This window comes from Arvicanthis niloticus, chromosome 1 (genome assembly GCF_011762505.2).
Source record: "Arvicanthis niloticus isolate mArvNil1 chromosome 1, mArvNil1.pat.X, whole genome shotgun sequence".
Classification (NCBI taxonomy): Eukaryota; Metazoa; Chordata; class Mammalia; order Rodentia; family Muridae; genus Arvicanthis; species Arvicanthis niloticus.
The window spans coordinates 70697940-70715999 of NC_047658.1; the positions used below are offsets into that span (position 1 = coordinate 70697940).

Below are 18060 nucleotides of genomic sequence, written 5' to 3' on the forward strand. Positions count from 1 at the left end.
CACAGGAACTGACCAAGCTGTCAAGTCATAGATTCACTGTTAACTACCTGACCCTGACCTCTCCTAGGCCCCTAAGTCAAGAGTTAAAGCACGATGTTAACCTGGCTTTAGCCCTGCCACTACCTAATAGAATATCTTTTCCTCCTAGCTGCCACTACCCCATCTTTAGAAATGATAAAGTGAAGTAATGAAGCAATGAAGTGACTTTGATGGGCTTATCCAATTCTCCCCCTAGATCAGTTGAGTTATTCTAGATGCAGGAGAAAATTACACAAAATCTCAGTGCTTGAAAACAGACATGGATTTCTTGGGGTGACAATGAAATGAAAATTCAGGTCCCTGGACTCATCCCCAGAGACAAAGCAGCCATTATGGTCTGTATTATGATGCCTGGGCCAAGCCAGTCAGACTGTCCTCTGAGGAGTCCAGCCACAGCTTCAGGATTTGGTTCTAATTACTGCCCATCTCTGAGTGGCCTTAGGACAGTATCTGCCTGCAATGAATTTCTGCATTTATTTAGTTTGAGTTGTGTGTGTGTGTGTGTGTGTGTGTGTGTGTGTGTGTGTGTGTTTGTGTGTGTATACCTGCCTGCAATGAATTTCTGCATTTATTTAGTTTAAGTTGGGTGTGTGTGTGTGTACCTGCCTGCAATGAATTTCTGCATTTATTTAGTTTAAGTTGTGTGTGTGTGTGTGTGTGTGTGTGTGTGTGTGTGTGTGTGTACATATGTGTCAGAAATAAAACCAAATTACAGAAATTTTAGGTCAAGAGGAAAATAAACATTTTTTCCCTGAAAGCCTGCAACTTGACATAACCAGTTTTGTTTCCTCCTGGGATTTTGCTGGGTTTGCTTTATAAAAGCATGAGCTGCTAAGAATTATGAGAACACCAAAGAGTTTCTTGTTCCTAGACTGTTTTCCTTTGGACCAGTGGCCAAGAAAACACATAGGATTCCTTTATGTCTTTTCCTGAGAGTGTTGTTCAAGGAACATGGTTTTAGAATGTTATCCTTCTGAAGCATTAATAAAAACCTGTGAGCAGGGTCCACAGGTTTATATGCCAGACACACCAGTAAAGGGCAGGAAAAGAACTGGGTGAAGACCCATGGACAACAAACTCTGCCATGCATAGATTTGCCTGCCATAATCTTAAGTCTCAGCCCTCAATTTTCTCATCTTTAACTTGGGAGTAAGGATAATATAAACTTGCCTCAGATCCAGGAGGATTAAATAAGATGATGTACAGATGAACTAAAGATGGTTACTAGTGGATATGCTTCAGCAGACATGGTACCCATGATATATCTCAATCTCACAAGTGGGCCTACACCTGGTGTCAGGATTCTTCCAGAGACTGCCTACAGGGCACTGAAGAGGGTCACATCTTGGGCAAGAGACTTGAGAACAGGCTTGAGCTAGGACTGACAATAAGATCCCTAAATCAACACTTGTCTCTTCTCCCTGGGGTCTCAGGATCAGTAAGGCTTGAGCCTAGCCTATTCAAGCAGCAGGCCTCCCATCTGTATATCAGCCCCTGAAGGAAGTTCTATAGTGGGGAGGGGTACATAACACAGCCTGGAAGACACTATGACTTCCCTGAGATTTATAAGATAGGAGTGGCAGCAGAAGCTAAACTGGTTTCCACAAGACTAGGCCAGTCCCCTCTACTGAACCTGAATCTAGTTTTTGCCAAAGAGAATCAGAAAGTTCACCAATATTTTGCTGTTTTGGCTTCTCTAAAAATTTTTTGAACAGCCTTATGTAGCCCAGGCTGGTCTCCAAGTCATAATGGCCTTGGGTTTCTGATCCTCTTTCCTTCTAAGTGCTGAGATTCTAGGCATAATATGTAATACTGAGTTTTCTGTGATGTAGGAGGTTGCGTGCTCAGCATGCATCCTGCCAACTAAGCCTAAACCCTTTCACATAGTTCTGCTTTGTGATGGCAGGTAAGCTCAGGCCACTCCAGTTTTTATTAGGGACCCTAGCAATTTCTCCTTTGCTGGCCTTGGTTCTTCCTCAGAGGTTCACATGAGCTTCCTCAGGAGAACTGGAGGGGTAGATGAGTCCCTGTACCCAGGAGTGATTCACATTTCCTGGGTAACTCTTATTGGTCATTAAAATAGAGTTCACTGCTACCTGAGGTATAAAGAAAACATCTGGAGGGATTTTTGCCCAGATGCTGTGGCTGGAGCAGCTGTCTCCGAGGACTCACTCTTACATCTCAGCACCTGCCTCCAGAGGTAATCTTCAACTCAGAGTTCAAGGTGGAAGAGCATTTGGGAGAGTCAGGTTAGGCACAGCTCTGTGTACCCCTGGTGGAAAAAGCCCTGGCCAGTTGAGAGCCTCTGTCTCCTGAAATTTTGGTTTTGTGGTGACGGGCTGGGGAAATGACTCATCAGTTAAGAGCACTGGCTGCTCTTGCAGAGGACCTGGGTTCAGTTCCCAGCAGCCACATGACAGCTCCTAACCATCCATAAGTTCAGTTTAAGATATCTTCTATGGGCGCCATGCACTTACATGCAGACAAAATATTCAAACACACAAAAATAATTGTATAAAAAGAGAGGATGTGGGCTGAAGAAGTAGCATGTAGATTGCTTTCCTGACCCACGCAAAGCCCCAAGGTTCCAGTCTCCAACACCATATGGGATGCGGATACACATCTGTAATGGCAGCACTTGGGAGGTGGAGGCACAGGCACTCAGCCATACAAATGAGGACTTTTGAGGCTAGGTTTCAAAATAAGAGGCTGCAAGGTGTGAGGCAGAACCATTCAGCTGTGTGACCTTGAATGACAACCTTCAAGCCTCTCTTTTCTCGCTTGTAGAACATTATCCTTCACCAGTGCTTAGGAGGAACAAAGGGTGATCCTCAGTAATGGTGCTCACTGGATGTTAGTCTTTCCCAGAAGGCAGAAAGAGTAAAAAACAACAAAAACCCTACTGACCAGGAAACTAGTGACCCCTGGTGGCCACTGAGAGCTACGCCAAGGGGATGAGCCAAGGCTGAGGGGTTGAGTTTGAACTGCTGGAATGTCCCATTCCTGGACCCTTCAACTGGTGAACTTGGAAAGGAAGAGAATATGACCACTCAGGAAGTATTTCCTGTGTCTTCTGAGCCAGGACTGGAGGCAGGAAATACTGTTTCTACTCTTACAGTTGCTCCCAGTTTTAAGAAGGGAGACAAACTGGAAGTAGGGAACCAAGGCCTCTTACTGAGCCTGACAGGTGAGGATAAGCTGTCAATATAGGGATCCCAAAAGATAACCTGAATTGTCACTGGGAGAGACAAGGACATTGAAGGCAGAGGAAGAAGCCTGTGTAGGAGACCCAAGTGCTGAACTTCTCTGAAGGCAGAAAGGGGACTTCTGATCATGCTGATCATGACACCTTAGATGCTGAGGACCGGCACAATCAATGCCTGCCATCCCAGCACTGAGGCTAAGGCTAGATTTCCACAAGTTCTGAGCCTACTCTGAGCTATTACATGTGTACCTGACTAGACAGGGTTACACATAAGATGACCCTGTCCAAACAACAACAAAAGCTAAGAAGATGGTGTGAGGAGATGACTAGGGGAGTGAAGGCACCTTTAGAGAGGAACACTAAACACAGTAGCTGCACAGACTGGTGCTATGGCTTCGAGGGGTAGAGGTAACAGACAAGGGAGGGATACAGTGGCAGGAGAAGGCCACCCATCATCCAGAGATAGGATTACACAGCTCAGGCCACTGTTCCAGGGTCCAGGCAAGCCACTACCAACTATTCCGATGTCACTTTAGTTTATTCACCCTTTCTATCAGGACCACTCCCTGGCTGAAAAGCTGTTCTTTGCTGCCCCTGCATGGGCCTTTCTTCATGTTATCTCATGGTTAGACTGGAACAGCTCATCTCCCAGGCAGAAGCTCTACTACAAGGCCCTAGCTCTATGGAAAAAGAAGAGGCCAGGTCTTAAGTGTCTCTGTACCCCCAAATGCTTCAAAGAGGTAAGGCATGTCTTATATACAGTTTTTAACGTTGAGGAGAGTAAACAAATAGATTTTTTAAAATTGTAGTTCCTAGCTCACACTTTGATTTTAAACAAACAAGCCAGGTCCTGCCTGGCCCTCACATGAATCATACAGTAGACCCCCAACTCCGTCTCTGGAGTCCTGAGCATGGGGAAGCTGTCCTCTGGCTTCTGACTTCTGAACAGAGTCCAACCCATACAGGGAACTTGTGCCACTAGTGCCAGAGCACCGCCTTCCTGCCTTGGTCCACACTCACAACATGGTTCCCGGAGAAGCACCAAGCCACGGCATTGACAGCAGAGCTGAAGAGAGGGAAGACAGACCTCAGGAGGGCAGCAGAAACAGGCAGGCAGCCTGATTCTGACCCTGGACATCCAACCAATGGGCACTTTGAGAAGCTTCTATAAGCCTAAGACAATTTCCTTATCTATAAAATGGTCTCCCAGGATGGTGGCAATGGGCCCAAATGCATATGAAAGGTCTAGGGACATATCAGAACATGGAAGGTTTGCATGTGGAAGTTTCAGTAGACTGCTCACCAGTGGGGTCCCTGTAGGCTGGTCTCCAGTTTCCCAGTATTCACATCCCAGATGTACAGGGTGCCATTTGAGGAGCCTGCCAGTGCATAGCTTCTGTCAGGGCTGTACAGGTCACAGCAGAACAAGAGAAGATCAGAAGTATAAACACACAGACACAGGCCTATGTATAGGCATGACCGCCCAGACGCACCTGAACACAGCTTTAGTCCAATCAGAACTGCACTTGAAGCCATCTGCCCTGAGGACAGAATAGGACTGCAGTCAGAAAAGTTGCTACCAGTGTGCCAAGTCTTCCTCCAGATGTGAAAAGGGACCAGTACTTTAGCAGGGTCTAGTCTGGAGGAGGCTATCAGGGAATGCCTCCCAGGACTTTCCTTGCACAGGAGAGGCCCAACTGGCCCAGGTCAGTACCTGAACACCTGTCGGATATTGCTGATTCGCAGGTCAATAACCTTGAGTGTATTGTCTCGGGAACAGCTAAGCAGATGCAGCTGGTCATGGCTGAGGTTCAGGGAGGTAACCCGGCCCTGCACAGGGATGACCTGGATGCAATGAGGGCCCCTGCAAGGTTAGGGACAGACACAGATGAGGAAGAGACATCTTGGGACACTTTTGACAGGCTGCATGTGGCCACATTCCCAGGTAGCATATATTCCAGAGGCACCCCAGGGCTTGAATCCCTGGGACTGAGGCTGACAAGACTACTGTCCCTTTCCACTATGGATTTGAGAGTTAGATCCTTTAGAAGGCTTAGGTCACTGAGGAGTAACAATGGCAGCGAGATACGGTGGCACTGGCAGGTAATCACAGCTGAGGCAGGAGAATTATAAAATCATAAGTTCAAGACCACCCTGGGAAACTTAATTGAGATTCCATCTCAAAATAAGAATGTAAAAGGTCTGGGATCATTCTCCTAGCCAACACAAAGCGCTGGGTTCAACTCCTAGCAAAGGAGCAATCTCAAAAAGAGGCTGCAGAGACCTACGAAACTCTAGCTCGGCCTCTGTCAGCCATTCATGCCTAATGATGGGCTCATTACTTTAAAAAGCAGCTATTCTTTTGTTGCTGGTTTTTTACTAAACAGTGGTGATAATATTTAAAAAGGTACTTGTTTGTGTTGGCTGTGAGGCCTGGGAAGGAGTTCAGTGCCGACTAGGGGCCACTAAAAAGGTGGCACGGCTCCTCAGACATGCTGAACCCTCAGAAACCATGCCCAGCAGAAGCCACCCACTGGGAGTGCCAGTCTGACAGCCATACTTCCATAACCCTTCCCGCCACATCCAGAGAAAGAAAGGAAACCTCAAGGAGCCTCCGCCTCACACAGTCTGTGCCTATATCACCTGCTGTCCCAGAACCGGATCTTCTGGTCATTGTGGCCACTGATGATGATGTGGTCCCCACACACCACGTCATTGCAGTAGGAAAGTACATCGATGGTCCTGGAACCTGAGGACCAATGGGAAGATCCCAGAGTCTCAGTGAGTCACCAGGAGCCACCAATGCGATGGCTATAAGGTCAAATAGGGAAGTCTCCTTCCAATAAAACCAGCCTAGGGCTCAAGCTACCTCTAATTCACCTACCAGAGTCACCAAGAAGGCAGGAAGTGAGCAGCAGTGACAGAGAAGGAAATCATTAGAGGTTTGAGCCCACATGAATATGAATCCTGCAACTACCACAACAGAGCAAGGTAAGGGCCCTGATAACTGAGAGTTGGGGCAAATGGGATTGGGCCTCACAGTAGGCGCGGCCCAGGTCCCACTCCTTCACTGTCCGGTCTCGGCTCCCAGTCACTGCCTGATGCCTCGTTAGCTTGAATTTGGCAGCTGTCACTTTGTCCTTGTGTCCAGACAATGTTTCCTGTCCCCATAGAAAGCACCCATTAAGCTAAGCCCCTGAAATGACTACTCCACAAATCATAGGGCATGACCCTTTAACCCTTAGGCAGCCTCCCCAGCTGGGCCTCACCTTGGACTGTGTCTCTCCCACCTTCCAGAGCTGGGCAGCCTGGTTGTAAGTAGCTGCCAAAACCTGGGAGCCCTACAGAGAGGGAGAAGGAAAGGTCCTGGGCCACACTGGGTCTGGCAAAGGCATTGGCCCTCAGGCCAGAGAACCAGGGTAAATGCTGCTCCAAGCTTCCCAGTCACTGAGGCAAGCCATGGCTCCAAGGGGAGGTTCTAAGCCGCCCACAATATGCCCTCAGGCCCCAGAGCCCTCTGCCTAATGTGAAGACTGAGGTGACATCCGTGCCATGGGGCAAAGTCTCCTTACTGAGGGGTCAAAATCCACACTGGTGATGCTGCCGCCAGCTCCTTCGAGGGTCTGGTTGGCCTCCAGGCGACCTGACAGGGTAGGGGAAAGGACAGTGGAATAAGATTATTAGCCTTACAAAGTAGAGGAACTCAGACACAGAGTAGGATGCAGAAGACAGAATGGCTGGTCTGGCCTGGGCTCTGAGGTGGAGGCAGTACCTCTAACTGCTGCTATAGTCCTAGGGACAACTAATTAGTTCACAATGCTAGAGAAGACCAGAGCAGAGGGACTGTCCTTAGGTCATACTGCCAGGTGAAGCCAGTCAAGCTGGAGACCCACTACTAGGAAGACTTCCAGAATTGGTGGTGAGTCCCTTTCTGTAGAGAGCACAGGTAGATAGTGTTGGTCACCTCACTGATTTCTGGTAGTGTAAGTGATACTACAACAGGATGTAGCTATTTGAGGCATATTGGCACAGTTTATACCAGCACCGGAGAGGCAAAGACATATAGATTTCTGTTTGAGGCCAGCCTAGACTATGCAGTGAGTTCTGAGCCAGCAAGGGCTACACAGAGAAACCCTATCTAAAAATTAAAATGTGTCTTGGTAGACCCTGGACTTGCCCAACACCTGGCTCTGTATGCCTTCAGGATGGAAGCAGAGGTCCCTCTACCCACTCCAGCAGCAGATATCTGGGCTTAGCCCTCCTTGTCCTGCAGGTCTGAACCCAGAGTGTGTCCTTCAGAGCAGTAAGCTTAGCACCCATCTTCTCCCAGGAGTCCTCTAGCCAATGTTCACAGGATCATTCCAGCAGGGGAGGATAGAGGACAGGTCTAAGACCCTTACCTCCCACGACATTCCAGAGATGGATAAGCCGGTCAGCCCCTCCAGTGGCCAGAAGACTGCTGTTGGGGCCAAAACAAACCGCATTGACCTCAGAGAGATGGGCATCCTGTAGAAAAAGAAAACAAAAAGTGGGAGGGGTTGGCACCCGGTCTTCCCCATGCATGGCTCTTTGTGCCCACTCACAGGACTTTTCACATCTATTCTTAGATTGGCAGTTCTCTTTGAGGGTCTCTGCAAGCCTGAGTTTCAAACCTGTCCCCAGAAAGTCTTTTCAACTATGCCTAGACCCCTGCTGCCCCAAGCCCTGTGCTGGGTGTCTGTTTCCTTTCTCACTCTATCTAGTCTGTGTTCCACTGTAAAATGCTGTGTGGCTCCCACCACAGGCTGAGGGCAAACTCCTCCAGCCTTGCTTTCCCAGCCCACTTGGCCCACCCTGGAACATTCCTATCAGCACCTCAGGCATATATGGCCCAGCTCCTTGCTTACCAAGACATCCTGAGCCTGGGAAGGAATGTGGGCACACACACACACAGGGATGCTCTGGTATCGCTGCTCAGGTGCACCCCCAACTGAGTGACCTCTTCTTTTCTTGAAGCTACAGAGGTGGAGATAGAAAAGCATTCAGCAAAGCCTGCTGCCGTGAAGACTTTAAGCTCTCCTAAGGCAGCAACAAGAAGCAGACATGGCAAGCAGCAGGACATTACCCATGGCACAGTAAACAAGGTCCACAACCCAGCCTGACCACTGTGGGGATGTGGGCACTGTATACTGAGACAAGCAGACATAAGACAGAATATTAGTCATGGCATTACCACTGCTAGGCTAAGTAACTCTGAACAAATCTTAGACATTTTTGAGCTTCAGTTTCCCAACCGATCAATCAACCTCAGGCCAGCGTTCAGTCCCCTATGAGGACACTGAACAAGGACAGAGCATTATGAACCTGGAAAATACTTATAAAGAGTTGGTCTTGAGCTATCCACCCAGATCCTGCCTGTGGAGCCCAAGATACACATACTGACAGTGACCAAAGGATAGACAGACCAAGGCTATGCTTACACATACTGACAGTGACCAAAGGATAGACAGACCAAGGCTATGCTCAAGAAGCCTTACAGGGCGTGCCAGTCCCTTCACACATGTACACACACACACTTACTCCAGCAGCCCCTTCACCACATCCACACAGCGGGACAGTGTCAGGGAGGTGGCCGAGGCAGACCTGGGGCAGAATGGAGAGACATACTGAGAGCCTGGCTCACGGTTGTGCCAACGGCAATCATTGATCCCTGTATTTTGCTAGGGACCTTTGAAAAGGCTCCTGCTTGCTCAAGGCAGGAATTAGAACTTGACTCCTTGAAGATGAGGAGAGGATGACATAGATAGCCCAGAAGGGTGGTGGGAAGGAGAACCTTGGCAATGAACACCTCCCCAAGTCTCCACCAAGATGGTACAAAGAGTCTCATTCCCTAAGTGGTCAGCAAGTAAAGGTCCTGGGAGACCAAGCCCCAGCCTGTGGAGAGGGCTAAGGAAGAGAATGGTGCTCCCAGGCTGAGACAGAGAGCAGGGAAACCCCCCAGCTTGCTGAGCTGTTCCCCAAAATATCAAAGAAAGTGTTTACGCTAGGCTATCTAGATTCATTAGGATTGCCAAGAATTTGGGGAAGCAGCGTTACATGATGCTCCTGTTTATTCACTGTCCCAGGGACATGGGTGCCTGAAGGAAAGTCTTCTGGAAAAGAGCCCAAACGTAGGAAAGGAGGGGCAGCCCAATGACAGGCCAATCAAGATGCAGTGGAAGCCAGATATGCTGACACATGCCTATAATTCCAGCTATTGGGAGGTAAAGGCAGGAAGATCACAAGTTCAAGGTCAGCCTTGACTATACATTGTGTTTGAGGCCAGCAGAGAGGCACCGGAAGATTCAAGCTCCCATCTGATCTCAAGTGTGAACATACTTTGACACAGGCTCACACTCAGGCATGCTCATTAACCTTGCATACGTACTCATGCCCCTGTGTGGACACACACATACACTCCAGTGCTCACACACACAAACTTAGGACACCTGAGTGGCCCAGGGTCTTGTCTACTTCCCTACCAGTGATACCTTTTATAAGCCTCATAGCTCACCCTCAAGGGCACTGGTTCTTCGAAGTAGAGAATGAGGTAACACTGCCTCGTGACACTGGAGGTCGGACTGGTACTGGGATGTACACAGGCCTCTCCAAAAAGTTGGTCCTGGAAGATGTGGCCAGCCTCCTGGGTGGGGGCCAGCTCAGGTGGGAATAATGGAATGCTCACCTGAAAGGCCTCTTCCATTTTTCACAAGTCTCACTCTCCAAGAACTCAGGCATAGGGGCAGGAGCTGGAGCCACAGTTTCCTCTTTGGTCCCATCTTCTAGAGTGTTTGGGATCCTGGGAGAGAAAAGAAACTCAAGAAGACCAAAGGGGAAGCCCCTCCCTGCCGCAGCACCAAAGAACAGGTGATAATCGCTGGCTGCTAAGTATTGGCTTTTGTGACCACACATTATCTCCACAAGTGTCTAGTGACCTGACCTGTGCACATACATAGGCACCTGGTGTACCTGTAGCCAGCAGGAGTTAGGTGTGAGTAGTCTGTGGGTCATGCACACATCCTAGGTCAGCTCCCCAATATTAGAGTCATCCCTGTCCCCTCCCCATTCTTACTCGCTGATGCTCACAGTCCGCTTAGCCGCTTTCTTCAGCTCCTGGGACACCCGAGCCTGGTTGGCCCTGGTAGAGAGAAAAGCATCCTAAAGGCTAAAGGAGGTGCTTTGCAGAAGGGGCACCACAGCCTAAGCAGATCCTTCTGATCAGTGGGAGACACTGACCACCCCCCACATTAGCCCCCCCACCCCACACCTTTTAACCAGGCTGAGTCTAGATTGCCTCCCCAGGGGCATACCCCAGAGTTTTCACCTCTCTCTACGCTCAATACGTAGATTGCGCTCGGCGGCGGCGCGCGCCTTACGCTGCACAAGCTGCTCCAGCAAGTCGCGTGCCTCTTCCTGGAGCCTGCGCAGTGCGGCCTCTTGGTGCGCAGCTTGCTTGAGCAGCGTCTCGTAGGCTTCTCTCTGCGCCGCGTTCTCTGCTTCCCGTTCCTCCAGCTGCCGGGACTGCTGAGCCCGCGCCTCCTGTAGCTGCACCACGCAGGCCTGCAGGGCTTCCAGCCTGCAGAGTAAACATCAGCCGGTGTCTTCGTGGGTCCTCTAACCCCAACCACACACAGGTCTAAGGATTGCTTGGGGACTAGAGGAAAGCTCTAGGGCCCCTTCCCACCCCCTTTCCTGGGGTAGAGACCAAGCCCGACCCTCAACTCACCTGCCCTGCCGCTCCTCCAGCTGTGACTGCAGGGTGTTTAGGGCTGCGCTCTTCTTCACCACCTGATAGGCCATCTGGGAAGGGCAAGTAGCATGGGCACTTTTGCGGGGTGAACCTAGCCAGCCACCACCCGTTGCCCAGTTCCAGACAAGGAAGCCCGGGCTGAGCTAAGTTTGGATCTTACATAAGGATGCCCTGCAGCTTCATGGGATAATTCTCAGACCCGGAGCTCTAGAGTCTGACCCCTAAGTGTCAGTACTATCGATGTCCTTTATTTTCTTGGTGACTCTGCGGTAGATATTTAATCTGAAGCAGGAGGAATCTGGCAGGAGGAATCTGCCCCATTTCCGGACCTGTGAAATGTCAGGGTAGTGCTTTCCTAATCACAAGGTAACCCAGAACTACTATTAGGAACCTACAAGAATGGCAGACTATTAGCTGGCACTTGTCATGCCTTGCCCCAAGCACTCTACACACACTGACTCAGACTCCATAGCACCAAAGGAAACACTTCCATTTTTATTTTCATTTGGCACACACCAGGTAGCCAACAACCATTAAGTGACTCACCCAAAGTTACACAGCTAAGTGGCAGACCTGATTACTTGAACCCAAGCCACCTAACTACTTTAGGCTCCGAGTAAAGTAATAGTGTACTTAGGGGTGCAAGAGATGTGAGTTCTGTTTCCCATTTCCTGACATCTGGCTTCCTAGCCCATCCCCTACCACTAGCCTACGCAGGTAGCCCTCAGCAGAGAAGCACATAAGACTAAAAACAAGAACACAGGAGAGCAGGAGCCAGACGCAGTCCCGGAGCCCTGGGTTGAGGATATCTCAGCATTCCTTCAGCTGAGAGCTAAGAACTGAGAAGGCTACAGGATGCAGCCCCATCAGTGGGGGCAGCCTTGCCTAGTGAGGAACAAATCCCAGGCAAAGCTGTGCCCACCAGTGTTGAGAAGATCAGGATAAACACCGGTAACTTAGGGACTGATGACAGCTGGGGTGGGGGGTGGAGAACTCTTCTTACTAACTTGTTCCTAATTCTTCCACCCCAGAGCCTGAGGAGCGAGCGAGGACTGCCCATTTGCCTTGACACAACTCCTCATGTGAGAGTCGAGGCCTGGAGAGGGACCCTGTGCAGGTAGGTGGAGCACCCATTCCTTCATAACCCAATTATAGCATTGTTTGTCTTTGTTATGTTGTTTTTTGGTTTTTTGAGACAGGGTTTCTCTGTGTAGCCTTGGCTGTCCTGGAACTCACTTTGTAGACCAGGCTGGCCTCGAACTCACAGACATCTGCCTCTACACTCCAGCTCATTTATCATGTTCAACACTGAGAAAGCCAATTGCCATCTCCATCCCCTCACCAGTCACTTGCTTTCAAAGTTCAAATGATAGGTAGAGGTAGAAACAGATTTAGTGGTTGCCAGGGATTAGAGATGTTCCAGTGTGACGAAAAAGAGGATGAAGAAAGAGATCTTGTAAACAAACACTGCGATATCATGATGGCTACAAAAATCTGTTCATGATAATGTCACGCCACTGTCAAATTATACCCACATAGCACACTGGGGAGAGGCCCTTGGATGTCTTCATAACCTGCTCCCACCTTGTATTGGGCAGGTGAGGAGGCTATAATGACTTGTGATTTACTGGCTCATCACAGTCTCCATGGAAACCCACAGGACCAGGTCTCGTTTATGGCCACACTCCCTGTTCTTTGGATTGTCAATAGTTGTTGAAAGAGTGAATGAAGAATCCAGGAAAGTAGATCTGTGTGGGTAAAGGTTCAAGTCCAGGGTCCACATCTTTAAGCCCCAATACACACCTCTACAACTATAAAGTCACAGAGGACTGACTGAGATAATGCAGCAAAAACAGTACCACTCACTGTCTGCCTTCTGTGGACCATCTCTCCCTACCCCAACATTCTCAGACCCCATCCTGCTTACCTCACCACAGACCAGCTGCAGCTCCTTCTTCTCCTGCTGCCACGTCACCCTCAGAGAGTCTGGTGATGAGACTTGGTCAAGGCCTGTCCCTAAGACCTCCTCCCTGACAACCAATAAGAGGAATTCATGGCCCCTCCTCTCACCCCAGTGCCCAAAGTATACCCTAAGAGTCCCCCATAAAAAGCTTGAGGAGCCATTCGCTTTCTCTTGGGGTAGGTAAAAGCCAATCAGAGAACAAGCAGTCTCAGAACTAATAAGCTATCCATGACCTCTCTGCTCTAGAATGGTCCAGACCTCGGACCTCTGCCACTGTCACTCAAGAAGTGCCTGCTACACAATGGCACTTGTTTGCTTTCCCAGAACTCGGGAAGCTAAAACAGTATTCTTTGATCAAGGACAGCCTGGGCTACATAATGAGAACCTGTTAAAAAGAGCTTAGGGTTGGAAAGATGGTTCCCTCGATAGATACACTGCTTGCCACCCAAGAGTAGGGACCTGAGTTTGGACCCCAGCACCTACATTAAAGAACCTGGCACACTTTACCAAGAGCTGAGAAAATTGAATCTGCTAGCTATAGGTTCAGTGTAAGACCTTGTCTTAAAAACTAAGGTGAAACATAATTAAGGAAGACACAGGTCAACCTCTGGTCTCTACAGATGCACATACAAATAGCACATAAACACACAAGAGCCTACTGTGATGAGCTGGCACATACCTGCAATCCTAAGTGGAGAGGTAGAGGCAGGAAAACCAGGAATTCAAGGTAATTTCCAGCCTACCTAGGCTACATCCTCTTATCGTGTCTCCAACCCATTCCCTGTTCTTTGGAATAGGTAGCAAGCCTCTTTTTGAAGGTATCAGGTAAGCAACAGGAAGAGGGACAAGACTCAGAAGGGGAATCAGAAGAATAGGACTGGACAGGAGACAAATGATAAGAGATAAGAGTCAGGGGAAACGATATTAAGCAGCCAGCATGTGGAGGACTCAAGAGGCTTTCTACCACTGCTCCCTCTCACATCCCCAATAGCAACAGGCTGTTGAGGTGCCAGGGCTGAGCACCGCAAAGAGGCAGGCACAAGCAACTCTGATCACTCACAGACAGCTCACCTTGAGTCCTCATGTGGGGTGGAGATGACATCCTTTGGTTCTGACTTCAACTTTTCTGAGAACTTGGCTAGCAGTTCAGCCTTCTCTAGGAGATGGTTATCTGGGGATGCAAAAGGGTGAGCCTGTGGCAAAGGCAGATGCTTGCCAGCAAACTCCTGACATACAAGTTACCTCATGCTGGGATGGCTGAAGGAGCCCAGGGGTCCTGGGAATACCTGGGAAGCACCTGGAGGCTGGGCTCTGCCCCTTCCTCCGGGATATCTGTGTCTGGCAAAGCGTTTTCACAGCATAGGCCCACAAGCCCACCCAGGAGACAAGGACAGAAAGCCTACCAATGCTGGGGACAAACATGGCTAGGTAGCACTTGAAGAGAGACAGAAGGAAAGCAAGGGGCTGGGATTAATTCACCTCTGTCAGAGGCAAAGTCTGATCCAGAGCGTGTTGAAACAGACAAAACCACCTGTGTATGGCCTCCAGCAAGTCACTTCCCCTCTGAGGCTCAAGGTTTACAATGAAGTAATTCCCACTTCCACCCAACAGCTTCCCCAGGTCAATACTGAAGGTCCTTGAGCAATTATCTAATGAATCTTCCCAAGTTAGGTGGTTGGACCTTGGACCCCCTTATCCACATCCCTTCCTGCTTTTTTTTTTTTTTTTTTTTTTTTTTTTTTTTTTTTTTTTTTTGTTAAACCAGTTCCAGGCAAACTGGGGCTGCTAAACTCAGGCCAGATCCTCATCTCCCTTACTTCACTGTTACCATGGAGACAGGTTCCAGGACCCTGACTAATTCTCCAAACTCTACCCTAAACCCCAAGGCATTGCAAGCACCCCTACCCCAGCATACAATATCACAATGTGCCTCGTTTGTAAGCAAGAAATCTGAGATAAAGGACTTGAATTACCCAAAACCACAGACCTGGGTCTCTCTAGGTCCCCAGCCTTGCTGCTCCCATACAGTTCTGGTCCCTCCCTTAAATCGATAGCCCCACTGCCCATCAGAGAAGTTGGAAAAGTGAGGCTGTCTGGAGGTATACAATTCCAAGAGAGAGCCAGCCCTTACAAAGTTCCAAGGAAAACAAGTTTGATTATGTGGGTGTATCAAAATTAGCACCAAGTGAGGAAGCAGTAGGGAGTATGGTTAGACTTTCAACCTCAAACACACAGTCACAGTCAACCAAAAGGCAGTAAATACAGATGCACTACAGTGTTCCTCGGCTGGAGTGCACACACCCCATCCTGGCCAAACTGCCCAGAAATAACCACATGAAAGTTTAGTTTCCGCTGGCATGTCAAGCACCCTAAAGGAACCCGGGGCCCCATTTGAGCTATGATCTGCTAGGCACTGAGGTGCTCCACGAACATATGCCAGGATAATTTATCCGTAGCAGAACCTACCAGACTTTCGCTCTTTCCTTTCAGCTACCATGGCTGCTCTTGCCATGCCTGCCTTCCTTAACTTAACTCTGGGAACAAACGGACTGACCAGGCCCTTTCCTAGGGCCCACCTGAAAGGGGCACTCAGCAAAAAACGAGCACTGAGACAAAGCTCGTGTCTAGGATGCTCAAGGGAAGCAGAGCTGAGTCTTGAGGGCTAAGCAGCACCCGGGCTGGAAACCGCAGGCAGGGAGTCTGCCTGTCCAGAAAGGGGAGTAACAGGTTCCAAGATGCAAGGCCCTCGAAAACCGAGCCGGCTCCACTGCCCTGAGTCACAAGTCGAGCGGCGGGACAAGCCCTCTCCCCGAACCCTCTCCCGGAACCCCACCTCCTCAAAGCCTGTCATCCCTGAGGCCCCGGGGACGCACTCACAAGCCGGCACTAGCTCCAGGAAGAGCGCCTTTTGCGTGCGGTCCCGATGCCGCAGCTGCCGCACGATGTGGCGCTTCCAGACGGCGGCGGGCGCGCAGGGATCGCAGGGGGCGCCAGGCCCCGCCATGGCCGCCGAGTGCCTAGCGGCCGCGCACAACTCAAGCCAGAGCAGGAGGGGCGGGCCCTCCCGGGGACTCCATGACGTCAGGGCGGCAGCGGCGGGGAATCCCCGGGCTGTACCAAGCCTGTTTCTCGGGGAGATCTGAACACCTCAAAGCAGGTGCTGCTGCGGCCCAGCCAAAACCTTCAGCCCCAAAGGAGCGAGTTTCTGTCCTGGGGTAAGCAGCGGGGATCGCAGCCTCCCTGACGCCTGTGGGCGCGTCCAGGGCGGGGCCTCGGGGTTGCCTTCCTTAACCTCCCCGAGCCTGGACCAGTGTCAGAAGCTGAGGATGCAGGACGCACTCGAGTTCCCGGAAGGAGTGACCCTGCCACCACCCCTGGGCTGTACAGGAACAAGCACCAGGCACAGACAGTCTAACAGAAAAGACTGCCTGAAGGAGCCCCACTGTCATGGCGACAGTTGTGTGGGGTTTATGAGGGATCAACTAAGACCCGGTACCCAGAGGGAGAGGAGACAAAAGGACTCTTAAGCCCCGGGAAGAACAAGTGAACAGGTCTGATGACTGAAAATTACCAGTGCAGGTGGGCTGTGGGAGTACCTCAGCGATAGGGTTCTTGCTAAACCTACGTGAGAGCCTAGATTCAAGGTCCAGAGCTTCAGAGTTGTTAGGACAGGAAGCAGAACTGTCTGTAGGAAGAGCAAGATTTAGCAGTCTAGTCGGTAGCAAAATTTAGGGCTTTAAGAAAGGGCTCTGTTTGTCTGGAAAACCCCAGGCTCAGAGGAGAGAAGGGGCTCTGCAGCTGTATGTAGTAGGTATCTGAGGTAGCCAGCAACCCAGTGTTCTGACTCTGGGCCTATCTGCTCCCTCTCTTGGGCAGCACAGACCTCTTGTGAGTACATTTGACAGTGAATCTGGGCTCACAGGGAATTTTAATGAAATTATCTATACCAAATTGTGTACAAAGCCGGTACCTATTCTGCAGATATAGGCTGTGGTAAAGAATGACAGGAGAGATTCAGTGGGCCCAGCCTACAATGTGACATACTGAAGAAGGTTCAGGAGGCTCTATCCTCAGTTAGTGAAGGCAGACCTGGTTATCCCTAGGAAATAAACCGGGGATGGAGGTGGGGGCAATACCAGGCAGCACTCTAGTCCCTCCCTGGAGGTTACAAGTCTTGAGATATTGATGGGGTCTGTTACAGGACTTGGAAAACAGTAAAGGCAGGTGACAGCCCAGAGGAGTGTATCTGTTGTACTTTGAAGCCACAGTGAAGCTGAACATGATGGCCCATACCAGTAATCCTGGCACTAATGCCAGCCTGGGGTACATAGTGAGTTCCAAGCTGGCTTGGGTTCATAACAAGACCCTGTCTCAAAACACTATGAACTGGCTTTAGTCTCCCATGTGTCTGTCTTGGATACTCCCTGCCTTTGCAATGTACTGTGCCCAGTATTTCTTCTGGAAGTCTGGCTCTGCTCACACATCATATTCAGGAGCACTTCCTGGGCCCTGCACAGAGCTAAAGCTTCTGTGATGACAGCCTGCCCGTCCCCCAGTTTTACACAGTGTGCTGTATCTTTAAGTAAGAAGTCATATTGGGGACAGGTTTCCTAATAATTTTTAAAGATTTATTTTTGAGTGTGTGTGTGTGTGTGTGTGTGTGTACACGAGTGCAGGTACCTACGAAGTCCAGAGGCATCAGAACCCCTGGAATTAAAATTACAGGCAGTCTTACAACTAATGTGGGTTCCAGGACATTATCTGCTCTTAACCACTGAGCCATCTTTTCAGCAAGCCCAATGCCTTTTAGGCTCACGAAATGCTACTCGAAATTTTAAAATAGTTTTTTCATCTTTGAATGGCAGAGGATTCAGAGTATGGTACATACTTCCAGCTTTCTTAAGTTTTTATTTATTTATTTAGAAAAGACGTTTAGCCCACTGCATCTCGTTAGTGCTCCCTCTATGTGAATGGCTGTGCAGTCATCTGCCGGGGCATGGGGAAGCCAACTAATGGGCTACACCCTTAAATTTTTATTTCAAAGATGGGTGGTAGTGTCACATGTCTTTAATCCCTGTACTCTAC

General features: G+C 49.6%; 1 protein-coding gene across 4 annotated transcripts; it reads right to left on the bottom strand.

Moving 5' to 3' along the window:
* Nucleotides 1-3763: 3763 nt before the first annotated feature.
* Nucleotides 3764-16156, bottom strand: Atg16l2 (autophagy related 16 like 2). 4 transcript variants are annotated; one of them, XM_034488345.2, is made up of 18 exons: nt 15853-16156; nt 14047-14146; nt 12940-13042; nt 10989-11062; nt 10587-10838; nt 10335-10400; nt 9948-10061; nt 8804-8866; nt 8131-8239; nt 7645-7750; nt 6817-6887; nt 6514-6585; nt 6285-6405; nt 5888-5993; nt 4959-5108; nt 4738-4785; nt 4548-4649; nt 3764-4310 (listed from the first exon to the last, which is right to left on the bottom strand). In XM_034488345.2, the coding sequence occupies exons 1-18, from the start codon at nt 15977-15979 to the stop codon at nt 4223-4225; spliced, it is 1872 nt and encodes a 623-aa protein (XP_034344236.1). In that variant the 5' UTR covers nt 15980-16156; the 3' UTR covers nt 3764-4222. The 4 variants fall into 4 exon arrangements, 3 of the variants coding, with proteins under 3 accessions (XP_034344236.1, XP_076794998.1, XP_034344245.1); XM_076938883.1 differs by lacking the exon at nt 15853-16156 and adding an exon at nt 15809-15826; XR_013112009.1 differs by having other exon boundaries at nt 4272-4310; nt 4738-4780.
* Between the last annotated feature and the right edge of the window lie 1904 nt (nt 16157-18060).

Coding starts and splice junctions, on each gene's coding strand:
- Atg16l2 (XM_034488345.2), bottom strand. CDS start 15,979: ATGGCGGGGCCTGGCGCCCCCTGCGATCCCTGCGCGCCCGCCGCCGTC. Junction 10,062..10,334: donor CGGACTGTGAGCATCAGCGA/GTAAGAATGGGG, acceptor TTTCTCTCCCAG/GATCCCAAACACTCTAGAAG. Junction 8,240..8,803: donor GTGGTGAAGGGGCTGCTGGA/GTAAGTGTGTGT, acceptor CCACCTCTGTAG/CTTCAAGAAAAGAAGAGGTC.